The sequence below is a fragment of the Bradysia coprophila genome, chromosome IV (genome assembly GCF_014529535.1).
Source record: "Bradysia coprophila strain Holo2 chromosome IV, BU_Bcop_v1, whole genome shotgun sequence".
Taxonomy (NCBI): domain Eukaryota; kingdom Metazoa; phylum Arthropoda; class Insecta; order Diptera; family Sciaridae; genus Bradysia; species Bradysia coprophila.
The window spans coordinates 4,521,820-4,542,995 of NC_050738.1; the positions used below are offsets into that span (position 1 = coordinate 4,521,820).

The window sequence follows — 21,176 nt, forward strand, 5'->3', positions numbered from 1 at the left end:
GATTCTCAACGGAGTTTTTTTCCGAATAAATTTGGAATTTTATTGTGGAAAATGCATAATCACTGTAATTTAGTCTTACAACTTTGGATGATGTTTTTAACCATTTTTAAGTGATTTCTCATTTTTTGGCTGTTTTTACATTTTTTGGCTGTTCTTTGTCTTTTCGGAATATTTAATTTTACATTTTGACAAATGTGATATGTTTCTGACATTGAACTTTGGGAAGGTCAATTTTATAAATCGTTTTTCAGACCATACCAGAAGATAAAGTGGGTGTGTTTTGTTATTCTTCGATAATTTACATAAGTACACACTAAGCCAGCACTTATTTCGAACTCTCGTAGATGCTAAATAACTGTAATCGTTTAACTGTTTTTTATATTCGTCGGCATACGAATTCAAAATGTATAATCCGATACTGGTTACTGGTTCTTATTAGTAAAACATTTCATTCAAAATTTTTGTGTATCGTTCAGCTAACCTCTGCAGTTATTGGAGTTTTGTTTCAAATTTTATTGAGAAATTTTTTTGATTCTTGAATGCAGAGGTTCTTCTATGTAATTCATATATATCGTTTCCGCTCCTGTACTTTTTCCTGAATAATTTTCCGACATACTCTTAAAATCAGTTATGTAGGTGAGATTCAGATTATCCAAAATTTACACAAGAAAGATAAGAGTGACCTGTGACTTTACTGAATTACAGTGGTAATGGGTCTTGTATACTCATAATCACAGAGAAAAGAAAAAATTGTTGAGGATTAGCTATCTGTTATCTTCAACAATGTCTATGTGTACATCTATTGTTGTAGTGATATTACATATTACAATGAGTGTGTTACAACTAATAAAGTAAAAGATGTTGCGTGTGGGTCCCTTCAAAGATTTGACATTATTTTCGGATGTTTCAGTTCAAAAATGTTTTCGAGTAATTCAAATTCGTATTTGGTAAGGGTGGTTTTGGGTGGAACCTGAACCTAAACTCACACTCATTGACCCAATTTCAGTTCAGGTTCAATCTAAAAATCTACCAGAACTGAAAAAATCGGGTTGACCCGGTTAACCTGTGGGTCAACCACAAGTCAGCTTTTTATTCGGTAAAAGTCAGAAAAACGTCGAACCCTTCAGGTCAACTTGAACAGGTCAACATAAATAAAGCTTTTCAGGTTGCATTCAGGTCGAGTCTGCAACATCAAAACAGGTTCGGGTCAAGAGGTTCCAGGAAATGAAGTAAAAGATTTAGAATCAATCTCTTGAAAATAGTTAAGAACAAATGAAGTAATAGATCCGATAGTAAAACTGTTGATATTTTTGCCGTCTGTGAAAGGTAAATTTTGCAGTTTTAAAACAACGCAAACTTGTATAGCTGCCCTAGTTTCTAGTTAGTTGTACAACTAACTTCAGCAAGTGTTACTCTATGGACAATTTTACAGTCGGACGGATTTTTTGCTGTTACAGATTTTGAGACTAAGACTTTGAATCACCACTTCGTCTAATTACAGATTTCTTAACTTAAATTTCGTATGGTTAATATGTTGGACGCACAAACTACACAAAATGTAATGAATTTCATGAGCGGTCTTCTGAAACCACCCAATTAATTAATAAAAATGAGAGTCCAAACAATTGCATTACATAAAGTCAAATATTTCCAAAATTCGAAGACAGAATTCTTTGCAATAATGTCTCCGAATACGATCGTGTAATAAGCATAAGATTGATGTAATGTGATCATGCTCAGTTAACTTTATAGTTTATCCGTCCAACGATCCAGATATGTGTAACATTGTGTCGTTTAATTTGTTCGAATTAATTAAAAGGTAAAATCAACATCACATCCAGAGTGCAGCCAATGTGAAATGGTCGAAATGAATTGAATTTTGTGTTCAGCAATGAGTAATGTGTAAATAACTCCCAGCGAAGACGTTGTAAAGAAATTAATCAAGTGCTAATTACTGATAGAAAAATCAGTAGACAGAGTGACTTTTTTCGTATTCAGTTTTCATGCAGAGTTTCACTTTGTAACCTAACGGTATACCGGTATTCTGTGTGCAAGAATTCTGAAAAACACCTTAAAGGAAATACATAATAATCAGAAAAACAATCATTGCAAATTGCTCACATAGACGGTTTGATGTGCCAGTGCCTGTGATCTTTGTGTCTTGACAAGTTAGAATTGTTAATAAAATATTCGCTTTTAAAGAATTGCAATTGTTGAGCCAGCAACATTTTCGCTTCATAAAATATTCATTTATTGAGTCGAGAGGTAATATGTTTCTCATGGCAGTCTCTCGACAATATGATATTATGTCAGTGTTTTATTGAATAAATACGAAGGAAAAAGAAAAACGACCAAATATTGGAAACAAAACAGAATTGAGTGTAACAATTGGTCACGCTGCTAAAAAAAAACTCTATGGATAAGATGCACACGTACAGACAAGCAATCGTGTTTCTTGTAATTGTGCAATATTGCTTAGCTATTGGATATGCATCGGACGAAGCCGGTAAGTGGTACTTTTAGTTTATGTTTTTCTGCATAAAATTTGAATATTTTGTCGGCTTAACATGATCGTATAGCATTGGTCTCTAATTTCTTTACTGCAGCGGTCAGTGTATCCCGTATATATAAAATGTTGTGTGTTCATCCTTTATAGTTTTATAGATAATGTGTATTAATAAGAGTCGATAGTAACCATTCGATTTGTCTGAGAGCCAACAGTCGATATTTCATTTTTAATTTTAGAAGCGGTAGCAGGTAGTTAGTCGCCTATATAGACAACATTGTCTGTTCACATTAGACTACTATTAGGAAATTTGTTGCTTTGAGTGTGATTACAGTACTTGTCTAATACTTCCTTGATATTTCTTTCACTTTTTACTGTTACTGTTTAAACTACAGCCATTCCTGGTGTATCAACTATGCAATGTTTAGCAAGCTGGTACTTGTAGCGATCAGCTGGAAAACTTATTTGACGAAAAACTTTGTAGCTCCGTATTTATATCTTGTTCAATAAAGGCTTTTTACTTCACCGAAAGTCTCAACAGAGGCTGGGTGATTGTAAATGGTCGTCTTTTTTTTGTCGCTCCGAAAAAGTTTTCAATTTTTGTTTGAAATTGTAATAAAACTGTGATGTGACTGTGATGTGCGTAGCACAATTACTTGTTTGAGTGGATCAGCTGAAGCAAAATCCGTCACATATTTCAAAACACAAAACTTCGATCAATGTCATCTGTTATCGATAGCAGTGGCGAAAAAAAACGATAATATGTGGTTATTGTGATCTTATATGCGAACATGTTAAAAAATTAATGAAGTACGAGATTTCGTTTCAGTCCTTTAGTTGAAAAGAAGTAATAGATTCAATAGTTCTACTGGTGTATTGTATTAATATCACGATATATTTGATGTTTAGGAAAGAAAACTTTAGAAACTTTCTGTCCGGACGAAGGAAATGGATGTTGTGCGTTTATAAACCTTGATATCGTATTGTAATATAGCATTGAATTGTGTGTGATCGGTGAGACTATTAAAAGTTTAGAGTTAAAATGATTAACAAACTCGTTTCTCGAATGAGTTTCCTTGACTTTGTTTTTCCTCCAGATTTTACTTTTTCCTTCGGATGGAAAGTGATCGACTATTGTATATAATTAATAAAATTTTAGTTCTACTCCAGATCTTCTCATAATTCATCGCATTTCTTGATTACCTTTCTATACGTAATTTCATTACCTCATTTACTCGTGTGTACGTTTACCACATAATTTTATTACCCAAAAACAAATCTTGAAAATAAATTGGTTGCGCGTTACATAAGTTACCAAAGTTCAATACACTCTCCTACGTCTATATCAAGTTCTATATACACATAAATACCACCTTTTTATCAGCAATAAAATTCGCTTCCAAATGCCAGTGAAGAAAAAAGTTTTTCGAAAACTACACAAGAATGGTTTTTTGACTTCTTAATTCTCTTGTTCTGATATTTATTGATTTTGTATTCTAATCACACATTGTGCTATTAAGATTTATATTTTGAAATATGAATTGGCTTAAATTTGATTTGAAATTTTTTCATTAATTCTTTTATTGTTGTAACGCAGTTATTCATCAAATAAATTAGCCATATGAGTCGTCTCACCGATGCCAGCAAATATTTCAATTTTAATGTATGAGTAATGGGTCTCGGTACGGCTAAAGTCAATTTGTTGTTTAATCTGCATTGCAGAAATAATCTGTTCGTAAGTTTTGATAAGTTTTAAGTTTAAAACAAAGCCGATATGAAGCTGCCTCCTGTGTCACAATAATCCATTTATAAAACCGCAAGTGGTAAGATGTCCATGGATTTTTCACATAATAAAGCATTGCTTTAGATACGGTTAAGCGGACGAGTCATTTCTTTTTCTCAAGCAATTCAAGCAATGTGAAAATAATCCGCGCGTTTATGATTTTGCTGGCGGGTAAATGAGGTCAACTATAATAAATTCTGATCTATCCATGAATTGTTAAAGCGCAACACAATCTAACATTTTTCTAATGGATTTGAACTCATCACTCACCCACACTATTGGCCACTCCAATCTTTCTAAGCGAACGTTCTTCCGACATAACTGTTTTTTGTAACGTAAACGTTGACATTCGTTTTCGGTGAGTTAATCACCAAACGAGAAGCGAGAAGTTTTTACTCACTTATTCAATAAATTATGCCTATGTTGGTGATAAACTTAATGTGCTTGGTGCAACGGTCAGCTGTTTAAAATGTCGTCGCACTTAAGCTTTCCTGTTATTTAATCTTAGTTTTAATTTCTTTGGATTATTTTTCATAAAATCATGCAAAAGACTTGACCACATTTATACCATGCTGCGTGCACCGTGCATGGCTCTTCTTGGAACGAACGCATCACAGTGTAATCACTAAATCTGCTACTTCAATGATCTGTCCATGGACTTGCTAGTATTGGCTACTTATGTTTTTATACTATTTTTTAGAGTTTAATGCAAAATCTGTTCCTTCATTAGTTTAAATAGTCATTTTACGTCATTTGCTGAAGTAGATCTTGCATTGTGATGGGTCGAAAAGCCTTACACACTTTCAATACGATTTCGAACGCATTCGTATAGCACATAAAAACCTACATAGAATATTATCACGTACTCATCGTCTTCGTTTGAACATTACAAAAGGTGTTCAGCGGTAATGAAAACAAATTTATTTAAAGTTTAATCTTGACTCTATACTCGTAAAATATCAAAGTTCATTCATAACAAATATAATAAAATATCAGCAGGAGGCAAGTGAGTAATTTAGTGGTCAAAGCCTATAAAAAATTGAACTTTGTTGAACATGTGCAATTTTCTTTTCTTTCATAAATTCAAGCATCGTCTTGCAGCATTTCTGGTTTGTTTTAATAATGTAGAGTTACTTTATAAATATACATTCAGGTGGTCTTCGTCATAAAGGAAACGATGATTTATGAAAGAATATAATTCGGTTGAAGTAGATAACGAATGTTAACTAAAAAAAAAGAAAATGAAAAAAAAAGGTTTGCATTTTGACAGAAATTAATTTAAATTTGATACACACACAGTACCGGAATCCACACGTCTTTAACAAAATGTAAAAGACTTGTTCGTTGATCTCTTATCTAGCACACGAGTAAGAACGTTACTGTTTCAAATTTAGATGATATTTGAACGTAAAAAGTTCTACGACTTGAAACTCTATTTAGCCTTCAGGCAATGCTTCCACTTCCACCTTTTGCTTTAGTATATTGGACGTATTTCTAATAAAAAGAAGGTGGCTCCTCTAAAGTCCTCTCAGACGTCGAGGGAATATAGAACAGGTTATTTATTATGATTATTGGTAGCCCAGCCTGGCTACGAGATTTTGTGACCAAAATAAGCGCTTTTTGGTTTCGTGTTTTCGGTCTTATTTGTCGAAATATACATATGTTATAACTAATGAAGTAGTAGATTTTTTATCAATCTGTTCATTATGAGCGACAGAAGTAAAAACTCCACCGTCAGGAAAGTCGAAAGGGGAAGTTTTGACGTAAACTCTATATAGTTTACGAGGTGAATAAGAGGTCAACAATCATATATCGTTAACGATAATTTTCGATTTTCTTTCGAATGGTTCATGTAACAGGTCGTCGAAAGTTTTGATGATTTTGAACCTATGCTGTATTCTAATTTCCATTTCATCTATACCAGGCTCTAATCTGAATTCTACATGAATACCTTCGCGCACAATTAAGTCCACCACGTTTTTCAGGTAACCAAAAAAAAACTGTAAACAGTAATTTATACAAGTTGGCATATAAACAACACTCTCATATTAGTTTGAAAGCCGAAATAAAGAACACGAGAAGAGAAAAGAACATTACATAAATATCCGTTAAAGAGTCCACCGACCGAATTTGTTGTATGTAAATCAAACCAGTTTTTTTTTGGGAAGAATTTCATTGATAAACAAACAATTTAAAAAGTTTACAAAAGAGAAACGAATGAAAGTATAATAAAGTGAGAATTCTAATGCAGTTTAGCAAATATGAAAAAAAAATAATCAAAAAACTTGTTTTTGTTCCAATTTTCCTTTTGTGAAAACATAAGTAGAATACCTACATCAGGTCTGCGTTTTCATTGTCAAAAATCGAGAAATTGAAATTCTCTTATTTTTTTCTACGTTTTTATTGTTTCTCTAACACGCAACCACTGTAATTAACATTTTGAATGAATGAACTTGAACTGATATAGATATCAAACGTTAATGTTGAGTCTTTTTTGAAATAATCGTGAACATTAATTTGAAGCGAAAAAAGTAGTTTTATTCGGCACAGACAGGTATAGTTTAGAATATAATTTGTTTGATCTATGTATATTTTGTGCTTGTAATAAATAGCCACATGCTTTGCAAGCAGCAGGTGACTGGTAACTCGTACATAGAAGTGACTGGTAATTCGTACAGAACCCAAAATCTTAGGAAAAATTTCAAGATTCAAAGCTTGTTGCTATAAATTTTCCTTACAAAAAACCTTAAACAGTGAAGTTGAATCTGCGCCTGTGTAAACATTTTCGATGATATTTAAGACTTATTCTGCAGTATCATTTTAGGCTCTTTAGGTCTTAGAAGATAAGTTCAATCATTTTGTGGTTGCAAATGAAATGGTTGTTAATTAGGGGTTTGATGAGCGTTTTATCAATAATTTTGTAGAAAATTTGGAGTCGCTCAATTCAATTACAATTACAATACAAAAAGATAGCTAACGCCGACCCGTACGAAACACCTATTCGTATCAAAAGCCTTTAATGTGAAACTCTTTACTTCTCTTACTTCGTACTCTTCTCTACTGAAAAGCTATTCGCGCTTTAAAATCATTTACATTATCCACTCTTTGCCTTGTTATCATATACAAATAAATTGCCGGAGGCAATATAGACAGCCCGTACGAAGTCAAATTTCATAAATTCCTATTTAAACAGCTATATACCGCTATATTTACCTATATTTCACTATAAATAAACATTTCACAGAGGAATATGCTATTATATAGCTCTATATGCCTGTATATAGCTCAATATAGGTGAATATAGATATATATATATATATAGATGTCCATACATGCAATCCCTGAAACGCCACACACAAAACAAATTATTTCCATGTTAACAGAAACTCTCTAAGTACCATTTTTCCAAAGATTTTTCCCACTTTTAATAAAATCCAATATGGCCGCCGGCAGCCATTTTGTTAGGAGACCGGAAATAGTACCGACGCTTAACATTCGTTAATACATTTCAAACAAAAAAAAATCATGAAATTTGGTCAAAATTTACAAGAGATATTGACAAAATACTCCACGTTCACTGTACGGCCGAGTAGCCAGATAAGAGCTCACTCCAAGAGACCTAGCTCACGCTCCGGAGAACATAATTTCAAAAACTTTTTTTTTCCCTGATTGATACGGTCAATACCTATCTAATAAAGCTAAAACAGACGAAATATGTTCAAATGTGGCCGACCTACAAGCAAAAACTGCTTACCGCCCTGTGCCTGTTTCACACCAAGGGGTCTAACTCACGAGTCGGTCATCCGATTTCCATAAACTTTTTTTTTTGTCGATCGGTTTTGTAAATACCTTTTATTTGACGTATCACTTACAAAAATAACGTTTAAATGTCCGGAGATATCTTCGAAAAACCGTAAAGCACTTATTGGGCCACAGCTCGGGAGGGGTCGATCCAAAATCACTCATCTTCGAACTTAGCCTGTCTTTTGACATTACCAAACGGGAAAAAAAGAATTTTCAAAATCGGATGCGTTTTACTCAAGTTATCGTGCAGACAGACAGACGGACAGACGGACATTTTTTTTCACTGATTTGGCATCTCTAGACAACCACAATAGGTTTCCCCTTACTCAGGGAGTCCAATTCGACGTGTTACAAACGTATGCGTAAACCTATAAGATCCCAGTACTTCGTACGGGTCTAAAAATGGTTGTTAGTGGGTTTTGATCACTGGTGACCAACAATTATTTCAGGGTTGGTAGCCGCAAATGTAAATTGATCTTAATTTGTAAAAATGTTACCTGTCGCAATATCAGGTTAGTTGTTATGAAACGACAATCGTATGACAATAGTACGAAGTCGTAGACATTTTCATACAAAATCTTTTACTTCAATTGTTTTAACATATATTTTGCTATATAAAAATCAGTTAGTGCTCATCGCTTATTTTAAACGTCGTTGTCGATAACAAATGATTATCTTTCCTAAAAGTCATTCATGCGAATTAAAAATTTTCGCCCATGACCATAAATGAGGTGCGGATATTTATAAATTTCGTTGACAAAATGATTCTCAAAAAGAAAATTCTTTGAGGATTTTCTTATGATTGTCTTGACCGCTTTTGAATCAAAAGTTTTGATGAACTTTCAAGGGTTTTTTTAAAACAATTTTTGAGGATTTTCTTTTTGAGTTGAGTTCTCTGAGGATTTTTTTTTTCAAATGATTTTCTAAGGATTTTTTTCGGTTAACGATAGGGGATTTTCTAGTTTATCCGCCCCTCGATTTGAAATTTACCTGTTGTGAACGCAAATTAGATCGCAAAACTATTATTAGAATTGAAACATTTCTCCCAAAAATTTACTTTATTCGTTAAAAACCACATACAGTTAGGAGTTAGAGGAAGTGAAATTTGGACATGAATGTTTCAGCTGATTCCCACAAACAATTACAACTATTTATTCGTCTTTACACGCAAATTCATGCCGAAATTTCACTGCCTCTGACTGTAGAACTCAGCAGTCATTCATAAGCCCAATTTTAACTCCGGATTGTTAGGAGTCACTGCATTACCGATTTTCAAAAATTGTGATTTCCTATGAATTTTCGACTTTCTTTTAAACTAAACAGACTAGTCCAATACTTAGTGCGGGTAAACCACATCAGCAGCAGATCATACAACACTAAAATACCAAGTTCAATGTTCTTAATGAACGTGTATAGAACTACTAGGTCATAATAAAGCCTAATGAAGAAATTAACAAACATTTAAAACTTCCCACACACACGATGAATTTCGATTTACATTTTTATTTTCTTTCATTTTTTTAAAGGTTGTTCCCACAATGGTACAATGTTCGCTGATGGATCGTTTGTTCCGTCATTGGAACCGTGCTTAAGTTGCAAATGCGTCGACTCCCATTTGAAATGTTCGTTACGTGTGTGCGCGGAACAGCCGATTCCGCCGCCCAGAGGATGTGTACTCGTACATAAGCGATCGTCTTGCTGTCCGCATGTATCATGCAAGAAATACCACAACGAACACGAAAGTCTGGATAGGCGAGTGATAGCGTACCATAGCGATTGGTATAGTGCTGATGCAGAAAGTCGAAATGAAGACGACGAGGATAAAAGACAGAAAGTGTTGAGCAAAAATTCGTTGTACCGAAGGATTGAAGACGAGGAAACTGACGGCAATGATGAAAGTAAGATTTTTTTCGTTGAAATTGTTTTTACACGGGGATTTTTAAGGGTCGTGAGAAACGGGAAGTTGCTTCTCATGATGTTCCTTTGAGCACATTTAAGTCTGTTATACTGTCTTGCATCGTAGTATTAGACAAAATTCTATGTTTCACTTTCACACCTTTCCCCTAGTGTGCGTCCACAACGGAACAATTTATCGAACTGGATCAGCTATGTCCACGTCGTCACTTTGCTCGTACTGTTATTGTATCGGTGGAAAACAGAAATGTGTTCGACCGAAATGCTTAATTACCTCACCTGGGTGCGTGCCCGTATTCATTGATTCTTCATGCTGTCCCATACGATATGATTGTAAAGAAGTGACGAGCGGCGTAAGTACTCCGGTGAAACCAAAGACCATCTATTATCGAATTGAAAACAAACATTACAATCGAATGAGATCACGGGCCCAAAGAAATCGAGGCAAGTTTTTCATCTCTTATGATGTTGATGTGGCACAATCTTATATTTTGCATTTTGACTTGTATACAGGATGTCTAGTTGCCTCGACATATTATGCAGAGGGAGAGAAACTACCAACCAATCCCAAAAACCCATGTGATCTATGCTTTTGTATTCGTGGAGAGAGTAAATGTACACCAAAGAAGTGTGCACCGTACATTGGTAACTGTAAACCGAAAATTCCTGAAGGTCAATGTTGTCCAGCTCATTACGAATGTGGTAAGAACATCACCTTAACATTCCATTAAATTTCTCTCAGTGTAGATTAGCAAAAAATTTTCTTTTCCTCGATCACCAGATCATTCAGACGAAATATTGCCCGGATCTAGTCACAGACCGCGACAGTTTGATTTACTGTCCTATTTCTTCAGTGAGGAAAACGCAGAAAACGAAACAAATGTGGAGCCATCCGATCGACCGCTGTTTCCAGAGCAACAGGATTACAGTTCGCCGGTCAGTTCCACCAGTGAGAAGAGTTTCTTTGATGCACTCAGGGAAGGTTTAAACTACATCGATAGCAACGATGAACATGTTGAGAAGATTTTGGAACCGACTGGTGTGAACGCATCAGCTATAACGGATCGGCCTGTGCAAGTAAATAAAACTGAGCCCAGCTTCTTTGATATTCTACTCAGCAATGTTGGTGAAGATGACGACGAAGACTACGACGATGATGGCAAACCCCATGGCGAAACAGCATCCGAGAAGCCTTTGATACATCATGAAGCCCCAATCAATCTTAGCGACATTGCAACGGTCTACGTTTCAAATCTGTCAGATGCCGAGCTACACCACAATCGCTATACATTGCTTGATGAATCAGCCACACACGGGACTATGTCTCCACCACTTACAAATTCTGTAAAATACTCAGAATCATCAGCACCGGTCAAAACATCTAACTATGACCGCAGTGCAACCGAAAGGATAATAAGCGAGTACATCACTTACACATCAGTGCCGAGCTACAATTTTGATACATCAACGATTAGTACCAGTCAAGACTTTGAAACCACCACTTTGATTGAGTCAACCACACAGGAACAGTCGTCAGTCACTCCACCACGGGAAGAAACGATCGATACATTTGAAGATGAAAATAGTACAAGCTGGTCCACTAGCATTTCAACACTGGACGATGATACTTTTTCAGAAATTACATCTACAAAAGATGAAACATCGACGAGATTACCAGAGGCTTCCACCCAATATGACAAAACTGAGACCGGTCAAACAACTACAACAACCGAAGCAGGCTTAGTCTCAGCATTCTTGAAAGAATTTTCGAATCTCTTTGGTGATGAAAACACTTTAACAGTAAAGCATGAGAATCGACCCCAAACTGAGAATCAGAAAGAAACGTCTACTCTGTCGGATGTAGTAAAGATAACAAAACCAGCTCAGCCCTCTTCCACAACAAGTCCGCCGACAACGACCAAAAGAGTCAATCCGACCATTATTTCATCGCCAGCGTATCCTTCTACCACGTCTCCAATGCCAGTTATTATAACCGTTACATCTTCGACAACAACAAGAACAACATCCACTTCACCCAAAACGACTACTATTTCTTCATCTACACCAAACAGATCACCAACTAGTGTTACGATACATCCAAAAACAACCACAAAAACTCAACAGACCACCACACCAATACCCATCACAACGACACCATCAACAATTGTATCAAAACCGTCACACACAAGTAATACGTCGCCTAAAATCAATGTTCAAGTCATACATTCAACTAGCGAAATTGAACACCCATCCACAACAGAAGATACTTTGGCCGTGAATCAACCGACGTTGATCGATGCAAACCCTTCAATTTTAGATTCAGATCTGAATTACGATTATGGTGATCAGCCGACACTACCGCCAAGCCTGCCAAACTTGAAAATAATTCCTTTTTTGCCAACTGATGCGGTCCGCAAAGATAATGTTCATCCGAAATTGGAATATTACTCTCCCATTTCGACGAGCTATCCAGTTCTGACCGAAAATTATGAAAGTCCTTATTTAACCAGCGCCAATTCGGAAAGTCAGAACGCAGACTTTACTGCCTTCGAAATCAGCGAACCTGAAGCGAAAGACAGTCCCGATTTCAACAGTTACAGCATCCGGACCGCGGGCTATTCGAACGACGACATTTTCGGTATACCGAAAACGAGTGGAGAATCCTTGGATTACAGTCAATATCCGTCGATAACAGAAAAACCAAGTGTGGAACCGACAATACACAACAAGTATGCTGCTTATAATGTTGACTACGACTACGATCCTTTCGATAAGGATAACAAGTATGCGCCAGGGGCATACGAAATAGTGGATAGTCATGACTACAGCATTCAAAGTAGAAATCCGTCATTCGATAAATTTGTAACCGAATACCCGGAAAGGCATGTGCACAGCAAAATTGAATTCAGCACCAGTAATCCGTTGTATGGATTTAATGGAAATAACAAATTTTCACCGCCCAGTAAAACCGAAGGTAGGAAAATTTTAACTTTGTTATCGATTTCACACTAGCTTTTGAGAAAGGACTACACTCACCTCAAAATAGATAGCAAGAAATTCATATCCGAGTATAAAGGGAATCATAATAGATTATGAAACGTGTGGAATATGTGGGACTAAGAAAAACAGAGAGTCGCGTGAATGTTGCTATTTATTTTGATGTGAGCGGAGTCAGTGTAGTTGATCAGAACCATTTTTGTGAGAACGTTTACAACCAAAAAGTCGTTCAACTGTCCCCCAAGAATATATTTTTTACAGTGAGACCATCCTAAAATCATTCTTTAGATTTGTTCTCAAAGTCTGGAACAAAAAAAAGATGACAAACGTCGGCGAAAAATGACTGATAGAGAAAATGAAGTAAAAGATTTTGTATCAAACCCTGAAACCTTGTATCAATCTTGGAATCAGGGCCTACTTTTTGGAAACTAATTTCTTGAATTTCTTGAAATTTCTCGAATTTTCTCGGATTTCTTAAAATTTCTCGAATTCGATAAATTCGAGAAACTTCAAGAAACTCGAGAAATTAGTTTCTCGAAATTTCTTGAATTTCTCGAAGTTTCCCGAATTTCTTGAATTTTCTGGAATTTCTTGAAATTTCTCGAATTCGAGAAATTCAAGAAACTTTGAGAAATTCAAGAAATATTTCTCGAAATTTCTTGAATTTCTCGAAGTTTCTTGAATTTCTCAAAGTTTCTTGAATTTCTCGATTTTCTCTAAAAGTTTCTAAAAAGTAGGCCCTGCTTGGAATTGATAGTTCTAATTGTACCAAGATACGCATTTATGAAATTTTTAATATTATTTGATCCAAATCTTCTAAATGAGGAGAAAGTATCAATCGGAAATGAGCCGATGAACGTTGATCACAATCTCTATCTTTCTTCCGAATTAAGGTGGATTCCTTCCAAAAGAACCATCACCAGAAGACGACCAATATTACGAAAAACTCCACACAACGAAATACACACTGGATTTACTCACAGAACCATCGCCAAAATCAAATGGAACTGTTCAGATAATTGGTAATTTCATTCCCGTTCAATTTACCAGCTAACCAGTATTCTAATAACAAAACTCCTTTCAAGGCATCACATCAGAAGATCCATTCAAAAATGTCATACGCACGGAACCGCCACCAAATTTGAATACACTCATCGAAGATAAAGAAAAACTCTTCCACTCAGTGCCTGAACTATCAGCAACCAATATTGATCATGACTATCCGTCCATTCACCTGTCCGACATCGAAAAGGAAATTATTTCCATAACTACCGATACCAATTACAATCCATCACCAGAATACGAATCGGATTCGTTGACCGATAATATTGAATATTCCTTCCATCACTTCGACAATGACACCATGAGTAATGTAAGCATATCGCCGACCAACTCGTCGACGAGCGTTTCGAGTGAAGTAAGTGTAAGTAGTGATTCCCAATCAAATCCAACGACAGATCCTGCGCCAAAAGATTTCCTTGGTAGTCTGTTAGGTTACATTTTCAAAGACAATAAAATCAACTCTGAACCAACTGAATCAACTATAGTACAAGAAAGGCAAACAATTCCGCCGTTTAAAAAGATATCGTCAACCTCTCTGTCCCTAATGGACATTCTCAATTTCACAAAACCGGTGGAAAGTAGCTCTAAGAAAGTGGACATTCCACAAAGGAAAAATAACAAAATCTACGAATATCCGACGACCTCTGAGCCACAGGAAGAAACATCAACACCACCCAGAGAGGAAAATCTCAACATTTTGAGAGATGTTTTACTAGCTACGTTGAATAGTCCGTCCAATATAGATCCTACAGCTCACAGAGACACTCATCCCACTATTGATGTGCCAAAACCAATTTACTCCAGCCATTCAATTCATCAGTTCCTTAATCCAATTTTTGCTGGAAATTCAGACCTAACTCACGTTACAAGCAAATACTCTCCCATTAGTTCCGACATCGATTTGTCGATACCAAAATTAAACAGTCAAATTGGCGACAACAAAGACGAATTGAATAACAACGTTTTTGGTCCGGAAAGCTATCAGGTATTGAGTGATTACCCGAGTACAGCGAACCATAAACCATTCGGTGAAAATCCCATCGACTATGATGCCCTGAAAGAGCACCATTCCGATGACAATTCGCCCAGTATATACACGAAACCGAATGGCTTCCAAAACTCGATGGGAATGTTAAAACTGGCTGGCTGTAATATATATGGAAGAATGTATCGTGTCGGACGGATAATAACTGAACTATCTAATCCTTGTCTAGAGTGTAAATGCACAGAAGTAGGGGTTCATTGTACAACTCTTAGCTGTTGATTGGAAGCACAAACGTCAATGTGATTCAATTCATTCAATTTGTAGCAAAATACAATCCCTTCTTCCCTACACATCATATTATTTTGAGCTACTGCTGGGACTGATGTTGTTAGATTTTACAATCATTTTTTAAAAGAAAGAAAAAACTAGGCGCCGCCGGATGAAATAAAGTAACAGAAATTGATTTAGTCATGATCGATACAAAAGATCATTCAAGAACGGCTACATCATCTGTTGTCGACACCGAAGCTCTAGCTTACGTCGTTTTATAAAGCAAACTACTTAATGAAACAATTGAAGTTAAAGATGATTCGTCAATTTGTTAAAGAAAATTTACATCAAAAGAAGTAATAGATTCGATAATAATCCTACTTTAATTTAGTTCAGCTTGAACTCCTAATATTTGATAAATAATTGACGTAAAATAATTAGGTGAGCTCCTATTTACTGTCTATTTGTTCAAATCTCAATGATTTTGGATCTTTGTGGAGGAATTAATTATCGACCTGTTCTTTTAGAGGAAAATCTTTGCAATTTCTAAAAGGAGTTTCTAGTGTAGCCGTTTCTTAAAACGCAATCATCAAAACAAAGTATTTGGTCAATACAAAAAATTAATTTTATTATTTTCACCTCATCTCATTATCAGTCACGGTTGTCCATTTTTACATAGAAAGATTATTCGCACCCGGATGTCGCAGTGTTATTGAAGATGCTATTCGCACTCAGAAATTTCTGGATACTTTAAAATTTCAACGACTTTTCTATCGAGTGCCACATAGAATCTTGTTTTTCTGTCACAATGGTCTTGATTGAGAAATATTTATTTTCTCAACTCAGTGACGAAAAATTGCTCCGTTATTTTTGAGTGTGTACCTCGGTGATATAATAGTATTTTACGTGTTACGGCATGTTTCATTTTCATTTACATTGCCTAATCACGTAAAGCATTGTACTTACGAGGTTCCAAGTTGTTATTTGACAAGTGGGGACTACAGCCCTCCCCTTTGGGTCGGGCTGTAACACCCCACTTATCAAATACACAACTTGGAACCTCGGAAGTAATATACTATTACTTTACTAGTGAGGTAATGTGGCCTTTCCCTCACTGAAGCCTTCGGATACTTTTACTCATCTGGATACGAGATAGCAAATTACTTCACTGGTATAGTAACGTACTATTACATGACTAGGGATACAAAGATGAAAAGTAGAGTTTTCGTGTGAATTTTGTTGATCCAAGGCGAAGCCGAGGTCAATAAACACACGAAAACGAAATTTTATCACACACGCGCTGTGTTCGGATGTTAAAATTCGGCAAGCCTCGACTTCTTCGTGACAAGTGTGTAATATATATTACATGCTAAGGGCGTCGAAATAAGTGCTTGAAACATGAAAAGTACAGTTTTCGAATCATGTAGCATGTAAATGACTCATAACTCGTCCACCTTACAAATTTTAATTTTAGTTAGAGGGGTGTCACATCCCTTATTATCAATCGAACAAATACGGTAACATTAAATTTTACTGTTCACGATTCCACAATATAGTAATAGCGACTGGCTGGGTGCGAAAAGTATTTATAATAATACTGCGACTATTTGCAACCGGGTGCGAATCGCATGATGAGTACCTTTTTTTTAAATATAACACAGTTGCTTACCCGGATAAAAAAAAAACGAAAAGGTAAAGTCACCCCGGAATGAAGTCATACATGTTGGATTATTTTCGAATTCGACTTCCATTAAAATAGAATTTTAAGATTAAAGAGAAATCATTTTAAAAATGAAATTAAATTAAGAAACATAAAACAATTGATTAATAGACCTAAGCCTAGGACGGCGACAACAAATAGCTTTAAAAACGAATTAAATAAGAAAATTTATAATTTTTTTTTAAGAAATAAAAAAATAATTTAGTTTTGTTACATCACAGATAAGCTAAAATAGAAATAAAATTTCCAATCGAAACTTTACAATCCCTTGAACACATCTGGAGAGTCACCACTCATCACTGGAATGACCGGAAGCACAAAGATGACACTTAAGAGTACCATTGACACATAGCGTATAATGCGAAATAGCCGTTGTGTTGATCCCGAATAAATGATGAATCCGATTAATAGTCCGGATACGGCTCCACAGGCATCTGCAATAAAATTTTACCTTGAGTCTCACGAATTGAATCAACAATAAATCTATCTTACGTGCCGCCACACTTATTTTCGGTTCTAAATTTCCCCTTGTCAAACAGTGGTTGATCACGAAAATTATATCACTTACGCACAGAACAATGACTGAGGCAATTCGAAAGTATCGATAACTGAGTTCATCGAAATTCTACAAAGGGTATACAAGCTTAAATCTTTTACGAAATTGAAAATAAAAAAAAAACGTTTCCTTACCAAAGATATGTGTGCTATATGACTAATGAGTAAACTGTACACTCCAGCTGAGGCGCCCACCATCAACAGATTTGGTTGAAATATACTCGCCCCAATGCCGCCCGATATGACACCAATGAAATATACCACAAACACTTTCAAGTGGCCTTGTTCCGTTTCTAGTGGAAATGCGACAAGAAGTTGAATGAATACATTAATGAATAGGTGGACAGAATCCTGCAAACATAGTTTTTATGATTGGTAAGTGAATCCAAAAATTCGATTACAACAAATTTGTGTGTCATATACCATACCGAGTGAAGTAGGTTGTAGGAAAAGTAGCGCCAAATCTAACAAAACAGTCGAACGAATTAATTTAAATAATTTAGGAACAATTCTCTTCAGTTTTACCTCCTTCCTTCGAGTCGGAGAATAAACCAGTTTTTCGAACACTTCGTCACTGCCGAAGAAGAAAACGATTATCTGTAATGTAAAAAGGTTTCTCGTTTAGTTGTTTTTCACTAAGTACTTCTATTGAAATGGGGGTTTTTTTGAGCACTCGCTTTCGGCTCGTATTGGCAACAAATCATGTGCTTCAAATACAAGTTAGTTACACCTGTGTGGTTCGCACTAAAATACAGGGTGTGTTTCTTTCTAACTTCAAAATTATGTAAAAATTTGAACCAGCTGATCCCGTATCATTTTACTCATAAGGAATCATGCAATAATAGGTCGGAATGAGGGGGTTCCAAAATTTAAACAAAATTGACTAGAGGATCCAAATACTGTTACCAAGCTATAGGACACCTCGGTCACTTTCGTGTGTTTGTTGACCTCGGATTGGCCTTGTTTCCACGAATAGTCGACTTTTTAACTTTTCAACTTTTCATTTTATTATTTATTTAACTATTCCTCAAGACAATGTCCGAAAATTCGAAAGTTGTTACAATTTGGTTCATAATCAACGAGTTTCGACGATAAGACAAGATCGGCATTCTTGAACCTTCCTTTCAGAATAGTTGCTATGGAGTATGAGTACAATACTTCATACTTGATTTCATCAGTGCCGGGCAGCGACAGCTAAATTACGCATTTATCTTTGGCTTATGCCGTCTTATATTGCTAAAAATATGTGGAAACATAATGAAATCATACGAGACTACATAACCTGTTACATACCACTATTCATTAAACAGCCTCGATGAAGCGGGTTACCCGCTTCATCGAGGCTGTTTACTATTCATCTGTTATCGATAACGACGACAAAAATAATGACAAGGTCTGGGTAATATGGTCCTTTATATTGTAAAATACATGTCAAAAAAATTGAAGTACAAGATTTGAAATCAACCGATTAAAAAGATCGTTGAAAATACTTGAATGAAAAGATGTAATAGATTAGATAAATATATATTGGATTGTATTCTGTTGAAGGTCAAGTATCAAGGCTAGGCAATGGTCATCACACCAACGTTTAATTTAGCTTAAATGTTAAAACTGATGAAGTAAAAGATTTTAAATAAATCTCTTATTTTCGATAGATTGGATCGAAAAACGTCGTAAATTTCTATTACATTTCTAGTATATTTACAATAATGTCAGCGATCTATTTTTTTGAGAACTAACTTCACTGCTATGACATTTCACCAAAAGTGAAGTTATTTCACGTGAAAATAGTGCGGAAAGAATGAGGTACTGAAAAAAATTGTGGCTCCTCTACAGGTTAATCGGCTTTTCCTATGAAAGCATAACAACTAAACAAATTTTGTAAAATTGTTACTTATCTGTAGCACCGTGAATAATTTGTGTGCGTAAAGAGTATGTAATACCTGAACCAAGTTTTCGAATAGATAAATAATAATTTTTGGATTAACATATAGACACCTCATTTCGAGTTCATTTAGTGTGAAGCTGTAAATATTCCGGCAAATTAAATGTAATCAAAATGATCTGTTAATGGCTTTGCTCACACTCGCACTCAATAATAATAATAATTTCACATGAACGAACCAAAGTTTTTTTTTTCATTTCAGAAAATTGTCTAATTATTTATATCGCATAATTATATGTATCTACATCTACTCACCTGAACCATGCTATTTGTTAGTAATATCCATGGCGTTGTCCAAGGACAGCAATCTTTTAGACGAAACGATTTGCGCTTTTTGTTTACAGCTAAATCATTAAATTTTTTGTAAACATTTATTCCGCCAAATCCATCAGTGTATAACTGACGCACCTTTACATCATTAACGGATGTTTTGACTACACTGTGACTGACTCCGTCCGATTTGCCCGTCTTCGCTACTGTTGGTAGAAATGTTTCCAATTCATAATAACCAGATGCATTCGATATGGTTTCACATGAATTTTCTCCATTAATTTTTTCATTTGTTGTCCATGCTTTCGATTCACTTTCGGTGGAAACTTTCGGTAGGATTTTCAATTTTCTCGTAAATATTGGAGACTCAACAGTCATTCTAAATTAATTGTAATGCACTTATGGTCGATCGAACGGTTAATTGACCGTGAGAATTTATTGAAAAGTGCAAATTTACTGATTAATTCACTATCTTATCAATATCGTTATGAGATAAATTTTCATTGTTTGTGAGAACACTATTACACGTACGTATAAATTAGATGTGGCTCATTAAGTTCCAACAATTTGCTTGTCACTGTTTGAATTAAATGAAATAATTAATTTTTCAAAAATTCAACATAGTCACATTTCGGCAATTTTTTGTGGTTTTTAAATTGGTTTCAGCCGTGTATGTAATGAATGTATTTATAAGTTATGTTCTGATCTATTACAAGTTCAATTGAATACTAAAATCAAATTTGTTGAATTTTTCGGAACTCATTTTTTCAGATAGTTGCGGATCTTTGTGTAGTCATTTTTAACATTTTTATTTAACACTCAAAATTGGCTAAGACTTTATGTTTAAAAATGTGTATGGAACCGGTATAAACATTTTTGCTCTAGTCAGTCATCTGTTATCGACGTCCATGACAAAAATAACCGATGAGTTCTAATCAAGAAGCCTATGTATAAGAAAATGTTTACTTGTTACTTATGAAGTTATAGATTCGGCAGTAAGCGACTTTTTAAACGAAAGAAGTAGACGATTGTCGTTTATGAAAAGGTGAGAATTCTAAAATTGTTATTTCTTTTGAATACTCAGTAAAACAATAGAACTTGATTTTTTCTTAGATTCTTAAAATTATGTCAGTGACTTCTCATGTCCATACAAAATGTATGGTGAGTCAACTTCATATGACCAATCAACTTATTAATACTGGTATGTGTTTGCAAAAAATATAAAGGAGCTGGAAACTAACAAACTTTTGTATGATCTTTGTCGTAATCTAAAATTAACGATTAAAATAAAGTTGTTTGAATGTTCCATTTTTAAGTGAGGAAAACCGATAGGTATACCTGAAGAATCGCACTTCGATCCTCGAC

General features: G+C 35.1%; 2 protein-coding genes across 3 annotated transcripts; one reads left to right on the top strand and one right to left on the bottom strand.

The window, feature by feature from the left end:
- Positions 1-1,910: 1,910 nt before the first annotated feature.
- Positions 1,911-16,274, top strand: LOC119085905 (mucin-3A). The gene is made up of 7 exons (XM_037196448.1): positions 1,911-2,506; positions 9,620-9,991; positions 10,161-10,451; positions 10,521-10,709; positions 10,789-12,981; positions 13,898-14,026; positions 14,090-16,274. The coding sequence occupies exons 1-7, from the start codon at positions 2,416-2,418 to the stop codon at positions 15,328-15,330; spliced, it is 4,506 nt and encodes a 1,501-aa protein (XP_037052343.1). The 5' UTR covers positions 1,911-2,415; the 3' UTR covers positions 15,331-16,274.
- Positions 16,275-16,560: 286 nt separating this feature from the next.
- Positions 16,561-20,521, bottom strand: LOC119085906 (protein rhomboid). Of its 2 annotated transcripts, XM_037196450.1 has the most exons (7): positions 19,950-20,084; positions 19,797-19,885; positions 18,122-18,193; positions 18,025-18,060; positions 17,732-17,947; positions 17,534-17,666; positions 16,561-17,475 (listed from the first exon to the last, which is right to left on the bottom strand). In XM_037196450.1, the coding sequence occupies exons 2-7, from the start codon at positions 19,803-19,805 to the stop codon at positions 17,300-17,302; spliced, it is 642 nt and encodes a 213-aa protein (XP_037052345.1). In that variant the 5' UTR covers positions 19,806-19,885; positions 19,950-20,084; the 3' UTR covers positions 16,561-17,299. The 2 variants fall into 2 exon arrangements, with proteins under 2 accessions (XP_037052345.1, XP_037052344.1); XM_037196449.1 differs by having other exon boundaries at positions 19,797-20,521.
- Between the last annotated feature and the right edge of the window lie 655 nt (positions 20,522-21,176).

Bases quoted from the DNA above. Each gene is read 5' to 3' on its own strand.
- LOC119085906 (XM_037196449.1), bottom strand. From the start codon at position 20,189: ATGACTGTTGAGTCTCCAATATTTACGAGAAAATTGAAAATCCTACCG. The intron at 18,061-18,121 runs GTAAAACTGAAG...CTGTTTTGTTAG, and splicing joins CTCCGACTCGAAGGAAGGAG to ATTTGGCGCTACTTTTCCTA. The intron at 17,667-17,731 runs GTAAGGAAACGT...TACCCTTTGTAG, and splicing joins ATATAGCACACATATCTTTG to AATTTCGATGAACTCAGTTA.
- LOC119085905 (XM_037196448.1), top strand. From the start codon at position 2,416: ATGGATAAGATGCACACGTACAGACAAGCAATCGTGTTTCTTGTAATT. The intron at 9,992-10,160 runs GTAAGATTTTTT...CCTTTCCCCTAG, and splicing joins AACTGACGGCAATGATGAAA to TGTGCGTCCACAACGGAACA. The intron at 10,710-10,788 runs GTAAGAACATCA...CTCGATCACCAG, and splicing joins TCCAGCTCATTACGAATGTG to ATCATTCAGACGAAATATTG.